Source organism: Vulpes vulpes, chromosome 9, assembly GCF_048418805.1.
Source record: "Vulpes vulpes isolate BD-2025 chromosome 9, VulVul3, whole genome shotgun sequence".
Classification (NCBI taxonomy): Eukaryota; Metazoa; Chordata; class Mammalia; order Carnivora; family Canidae; genus Vulpes; species Vulpes vulpes.
Genome location: NC_132788.1, coordinates 97,612,801 through 97,619,514, shown reverse-complemented (window position 1 = coordinate 97,619,514; position 6,714 = coordinate 97,612,801). Strand labels below are relative to the sequence as shown.

The 6,714-nt window shown below is 57.4% G+C and overlaps 1 protein-coding gene across 1 annotated transcript; it reads left to right on the top strand.

The window, feature by feature from the left end:
• The first annotated feature begins 346 nt into the window (after nt 1-346).
• On the top strand, nt 347-6,150 carry TMEM59L (transmembrane protein 59 like). Its single transcript, XM_025989603.2, has 8 exons — nt 347-778; nt 1,679-1,835; nt 1,937-2,046; nt 3,564-3,716; nt 4,292-4,394; nt 4,938-5,055; nt 5,163-5,280; nt 5,519-6,150. The coding sequence occupies exons 1-8, from the start codon at nt 614-616 to the stop codon at nt 5,645-5,647; spliced, it is 1,053 nt and encodes a 350-aa protein (XP_025845388.1). The 5' UTR covers nt 347-613; the 3' UTR covers nt 5,648-6,150.
• Nucleotides 6,151-6,714: the final 564 nt, after the last annotated feature.

The following is a 6,714-nucleotide window of genomic DNA, read 5'->3' as shown; positions in this document are numbered from 1 at the left end:
GGCTTGCGAGGGCTTCCTACAAGGGGCAAACCAATTACAAAGTTGCTGCCCCCCTCACTAGGGTACACAGACCTTCCTGAGGCCTTCGCTAACCCAGTGCTGTGACCCCCACTCATGTCGCTCCATCTCCAGTCTCTGGCTCCAGCGCCACCGCCCTCCTACCTCTTCTTCCAACTCTCTTGCCCGCCCCAAGGCACTCGGTGTTCCCTTTGCCTGGATCGCCCTCCCCGCGTGGCCGGCTCAATTTTGCCTCCTCGGGGAGGCCCTCCCGGAATCCCCTGGCCAATAGAAACCCCATCCCATCACTCTATTTGTTTCCTTTTGGCCCTTTAGCGCTGGCACAGGTCCTCTAGCCCGTGGATACGAGAGAGGTGTCACGGCACCCCCGAGATGGGACAGCCGGCGGGGGATCGTGGTCCACCTGCCCCGCCCCACCCGCACCCCGACCGTGCCGCAGCGCCGCTCCCCCGCCCGTTCTCCGCATCCCCCCGCCCCCCCTTCCCAGGCTGCCTCGCTCGGGTGACGTCAGCGACCCGGTCCCCGCCGCCACCGCTGCATCCTCGGTGCCTGCCAGGAGCCGGCGTCCCCCGAGCCCCTCGCTCCCGGCACGGCCATGGCTTCGGTCGCGCTGCTGCCGCTGCTGCTGCTGCTACTGCTGCAGCCTCCACCTGCCACCCCCGCGCCGCCAGCCCGCGACCCCTTCGCCCCGCAACTGGGGGATACGCAGAGCTGCCAGCTGCGGTGCCGCGACCGCTATCCTGGTCCGCAGCTCTCGCAGGTGAAGCGCATGCGGCGCCAGCCGGAGATCCCGAGATCTCTGCGGTGGGGGAGGGGCTGGGGTTGCGGTTCCCTCTGTTGCGAGCGCTAGATAAGGACGCTTCGGAGCGGGAAGGAGTCGGAGACGGGGGTTCAACAATGGAAGTGGGTCCCTCTGGTGAGGGAAGGACTGGAGTCCCTTCTGTCGAGGCGAGCGCTGGGGTCGGGGGTCCCTCCGATGGAGATGGGGCTTGTCTCTCCCGCGGGGGAGGGGCGGGGTGGTCCCTCTGATGGGAGAGGGTTTGGAGATGCGAGGCCCTCCGATGAATCCGGAGTTGGGGGGCCCCCAAAGGAGAGGGGACTGAGGCTTCTTAGGCCATCTCGCCGGCTCTGGCTCCGCTCTGCTGCGCAAAGACCCAGGGGCGCCCATCCCCCACATCCCTCGGGTCTGACGGTCCTCTCCTCCTCTTTCCACATCCTCCTCCCTACCCACCCCCCAAGAGCTACCAGCCCCCATTCGTAGCCTCACCCCTACCAGCTGGATCTCCATTTTCCCGGTCCAGAGAAGATGACAGAACCTCCTCCTCTTAGCCTCCTCCCTCCTTCCTCAGGCCTGAGGGTCCCCCTCAATCCCTACCCTCTTGATGTGGGGGCCGGAGGGGGGTGCATTTCTCTCCAGCTTATCCATTTTACAACCATTGCCCAAATCCAGTGTCCTCCATGGTCCATCCCCCTCTCTTCCTTGGAGCTAAGAACCCCCACTGATATTCTTAGCCTTCTCCTCCCTACCTCAGTCTCTCTGGATTTGGGAGAGGAGGAGGAGAGGACAACGAATCTATGTCCTGCTCTGAGTGGGGTGCTTCCAGTGCCGACCTCCTCCTACCCCTCCCCTTGGCCTGAACCCCCATGTTTCCTCTCCCAGGCAGAGCTTGAGGAGGAGGAACCTTCTGAGTCCCCATATGAGTATGACAGGGCTGTCCTGATCAGCGCTTGTGAGCGTGGCTGCCGCCTCTTCTCCATCTGCCGATTTGTGGCAAGGAGCTCCAAGCCTAATGCCACCCAGACTGAGTGTGAAGCAGGTGAGGGCTGGCCGGGTGGGCCCAGGTGGGGAGAGGTGGCCTGGGAAGGGTCACCCTCCAGTCACCCCTTCTGCCCCCTCCCCCTCCCACCTCACCCCCAGCCTGTGTGGAGGCCTATGTGAAGGAAACGGAGCAGCAGGCCTGCAGCGAGGGCTGCTGGAGCCAGAACCCGGAGCCGGAGCCTGAACCTGAGCCTGAGCCAGAGCAGAAGGTGGGTGCCCTCCCACCTGTGGCCCTGGGACCCTTCCCCCTCCTCTCTATGCGCTGCCCCCCAAATCTGCACTCACGTCCAGAATCTCCCAGGCTCTATAGTCAGTTCTGGGCTTGCTTACTGGGTATCCTCGATGGAGTCATGGCTTGTCTCAAGCTTCAGTTATCATCTCTGTGATATGGGAAGTGCTCTCCCCTCCCATCACCTTACAAGGAGTAAATGGCAGGAAACAGCCAGAGTTTATCCATTATTTGCCCTGGTCCAGTCCTGACCACAGCCTGTACCAAGTTCCTCGTGCCACCTAGAGGCACCTGGGACAGTGTCACTGTCATTTCGTGCCCACAAAGCAATGACCGAGGTCACACAGTTAGGGCTGTATAAGAGATGGGATTTATTTTTTTTAAGATTTTATTTATTTATTCATGAGAGACACACAGAGGGAGGCAGGGACATGGGCAGAGGGAGAAGCAGGCTCCCTGCAGAGAGCCTGATGCAGAACCCAATCCCGGGACCCCAGGATCACACCCCAAGCCAAAGGCAGATGCTCAACCACTGAGCCACCTAGGCGTCCCTAGAGATAGGGTCTAAAGCCAGTACCACCAAGGCTTGTGACCACCCCTCGCCTCACTCATCTTCAGCTATCATAGCTAACTTTATTGAATACACCTACTGCATGCCAGGTGCAGGTCTAAGCACTTTCCTTTTGGTGAACAGGTGGTCATTATCATGGGAAGGGGCACTGAGAACTGAGTTTTGGGGAAGAACAACCCCCTCACCCCCACCCCAGGGAGAAATAACAACTGATCACCTGGTATGTCCATGAGTGAGTCTAGGAAACACTGTGTCAGGGGAAACTAAGGCACAGGAAGTCATTTATCACATCCAGAGATCCATGGACTGAGATTCCCCAGAAAGCTCTTCCCCCTCACCCATTGTCCTCCACCTCCTCCAGGCCTTCATTGTTCATAAAAGCATGCTGCACTATCATTCCCTTCTTTTTTTTTAAGATTTTATTTATTTATTCATGAGCAACACAGAGAGAGAGACCGAGAGAGAGAGGCAGAGACACAGGCAGAGGGAGAAGCAGGCTCCATGCAGGGAGCCTGACATGGGACTTGATCCCCGGTCTCCAGGATCACGCCCCGGGCTGCAGGCGTCGCCAAACCGCTGTGCCACCGGGGCTGCCCTACCATTCCCTTCTGTTCCAAATTCTCCCCTGACACTGTCAACATAAGAATGATGATGTGAAAATTTAAATAATAGCAGCTACTACATATTAGGCCAGAGTGCTGTGCCATCGTCTAGTAGAAAACTCGTAACAGCCCCATGATGGAAAAGCATCATCCCCATTTTAGGGCTCAGAGAGGGCAATCCACTTCTCCAAGGGCAACAGTGAGCCAAATGCAACGTTCATGGTATGAAGCCCTGTTGTCCCAACCCACTTAGCAAATTCTAATCACGGTGAATTATCCCAACTCACCTCCCTCATGTCTTTGCCTTGGGCTTTCCCTTGGCAGAGAAAGGTCTTGGAAGCTCCAAGCGGGGCCCTTTCGCTCCTGGACTTGTTTTCCACCCTCTGCAATGACCTCGTCAACTCAGCCCAGGGCTTTGTCTCCTCCACCTGGACGTACTACCTGCAGACTGACAATGGGAAGGTGGTCGTGTTTCAGGTGAGGGGTCTGGCAGGGGCCATGCCAGGGTGGTAGGCAGGTGATCAGGGTCAGAATGTGGGATGCATTGGTTCTTGGCTCATGGGATGCAAAGTCCTCAGGTGATCAATGTTCAGACACAGCTAGACTCGGGTTCGCTGTCTCCCTCCCCTTGACTTGATTCTGCTTTCCTTTGTGGGGGCTGCATTCCCAGGCCAGCTCTTTCCTCCTGAAGCTGGGTAATTGCCTAAGGCTCTAGATGATAACCTCTCTGAAGTCTTAACGAAATCAGGACTTACTTTGATTGGCCCTGGCTGGGTCATGGGACCATCTCAGCCAATCCCTGTGATTTTATTGGCTTGGTCTAGATAGTGTTCTACTTCAAGAGCTAAAGGATGGGGTCAAGAGGAATTGAGATGCCCACGAGCAGAGAACCATATCCCTGATGTCAAAGCCCACAGCCCCACGGAAGGGTGTCCTCTCTGCACCCAGTGGAACTAAGTGCCAGCTGGGCATGGGACATAGAGATGTGCTTCCCAGGGCCAAGGTGGCACCTTTCTAAATGGTTCTTCTATGCTGTCTTGTTCCTGACCCAGACCCAGCCTGTGGTAGAGAGCCTAGGGCATGAGGGGGCCCGTCTGCAGCGAGTAGAAGTGACCTGGCGGGGGTCCCACCCTGAGGCCTTGGAGGTGCACGTGGGTAAGGTCCAGGTCTAGACCAAAGTTCCTTCCACAGGTGGCTCCACTGCTCTAAGGAATCCTTTTGGAAAATGAACCCTCTAGGAATGGGATTTCTGTCTCCCAACTCTTAGAGTCCCTTGGCCAATCTTCCAGGGTTCTATGACCCATCCCCCATGGTTCTGTGGTCTGTTTCCCAGGATTTCACAGTCCATCTCCAGGGTTCTGTGATTCTTCTGGGGATTCATGATCCTTTTCCCAGGCTTCCTTGGTCCACCTCCCAGGGTCTGTCTCCCAGGATTTTGTGATTCATCTTCCTCCATTCCATGATCTATCTCCTAGGGCTCCATGGTCCATTTCCCAGGATTCCATGATCCATCTCCTAGGGTTCCATAGGGTTCCATGGTCTATCTCCAGGGTTCCACAGTCCATTTCCCAGGGTTCTGATCTACTCTAGGGTTCCATGTCCCACTACCCTAGGTCCTGACCTCTTTTCTCCTCTCCATGGCTGCTGTGGCCTCCTGGGGGTGGCCTGGGGGCTGCTAAGAGGTGACCTGTCTCTCAGACCCTGTAGGCCCCTTGGACAAGGTAAGGAAGGCCAAGATCCGAGTCAAGACCAGCAGTAAGGCCAAAGTGGAGTCTGATGAGCTGCAGGACAACGACTTCCTCAGTTGCATGTCCCGGTGGGTGGCAGGACCCTGGGGGTGGGATGGGAGTGTAGCTGGAGGGGAGGGTTTCCCAAACTCCACTAGGACCACTGAGCGTGCCGTCTGGGCTCTGGGTGGGCCAGGCGCTCAGGGCTCCCTCGCTGGATCCTGGCCTGCTGCCTCTTCCTTTCTGTGTTGGTGATGCTGTGGCTGAGCTGCTCCACCCTGGTGACCGCACCTGGCCAGCACCTCAAGTTCCAGGTGGGCGGGGCCGGGTGGAGGGGTGGGAGAGGGCTGCTCCTTGGGCCACCCACTCTCCCCTGGAGGCAGGGTCCCCTGGCTTGTTGTGTGACACTGGGCAAGTTTCTTCACTTCCTTATGAAGCGGGGGGAACAGAGCCAACCCTTAGTTGGGGTGACTTGAGATCAGGGGTGGGAAGGAGCCTTGGCAGGGTGGGGGCTCAGTAGCCCTCCCTCCCTCCCTCTTCCTCCCCCTGCAGCCCCTGACCCTGGAGCAGCACAAGGGCTTCATGGTAGAGCCAGACTGGCCCCTGTATCCTCCCCCATCGCATGCCTTTGGGGACAGCCCCCCACCCTACAAGCTGAAGCTGGACCTGACCAAGCTGTAGGTCTTCATCTGCCCATGCATCACCAAGTGCACGGGCTCCTCGGGCCTCGCTTGCTCTGTGCCCAGGAATCCAGGTCAGGGTGGGACCATCCTTGGGCTCCTCTACCCCCAATCCTCCTTTCCCCAGTCCCGCTCTTTGCCCCTCTGGGTCCTGGAATTGCCGTGCCCCCACTGGGGGGGTGGGTGGGATCTGATTTTGGTTCCTCCCTGCTCCCCTCCCCCAGAGTGTGCTACTTTTGTCTTCTATCTTGTAGCTTCTTGAGTATTCAAACCCCAGTTCTGTGCTGCCTTCCTCCTTTCTCCCTTGGAGAGTCGGGGCTGAGGGCACAGGGGAACCACCTTGTGCTAGGGCTCCCTCCTCCCCACCCCCCCTCCAGAGATCCAGTCCCAAGAGAGGAGGCCCCTGAGAGAGTTGGTGGGGTTGTAGCTCCATGCTGGGAGGGCGACTGAGGCTGGGGTTGCAACATGGGGGTCAGAAGGAATAAACCATGTATATAAAAGATATTCTGGACTGAGCCTACTTCTGTTTGTCTTTCCATCTGCCCTTGGGAGAATAGTCTGAGCATGGCCATGGCCCGTGTCCACTTGGCCCTTTCTGAGATAGGGACAGCCCTGGGAACTCCCCATGGCTTACAGAAGGACAGACCCTCTGTTGCTGCCCAGCCCATCTCACACTTCTGATTAGGGATGTCCCTGGAAAAGTGACTTTTGCTACTCACTTGGCCCAGATGGGTCAGTACCACTTCTTGCTCCCCTTTTAGGATCCCTCCTATGAAATGCATAGTTGAATCTTGAGGAGGATAGTTGTTAACATTGCAACCATCTGGTTGCCATACCCCTTTCTTTTGGAGATCAAGTCCCACACTGCCTCACTGGGGGCAACTGCAGAGTGATGATGGTGGGTCCTATCCCCTTCCCTATCCAAGGGATCTAGACTTGGCGTTCTTACCCTGTACTTTGCATTTGAAAGGAGTCTTGCAGGAAAGGAGCAGCCTACCCTGATGAGGCCTCAGCCATGGCTCTCATCCTTCCTGCCCATTCTGCAGACTCCCACATATCCTTCCAGAT

Bases quoted from the DNA above. Each gene is read 5' to 3' on its own strand.
- TMEM59L (XM_025989603.2), top strand. From the start codon at position 614: ATGGCTTCGGTCGCGCTGCTGCCGCTGCTGCTGCTGCTACTGCTGCAG. The intron at 779-1,678 runs GTGAAGCGCATG...TTCCTCTCCCAG, and splicing joins CTGGTCCGCAGCTCTCGCAG to GCAGAGCTTGAGGAGGAGGA. The intron at 4,395-4,937 runs GTAAGGTCCAGG...CCTGTCTCTCAG, and splicing joins GGCCTTGGAGGTGCACGTGG to ACCCTGTAGGCCCCTTGGAC.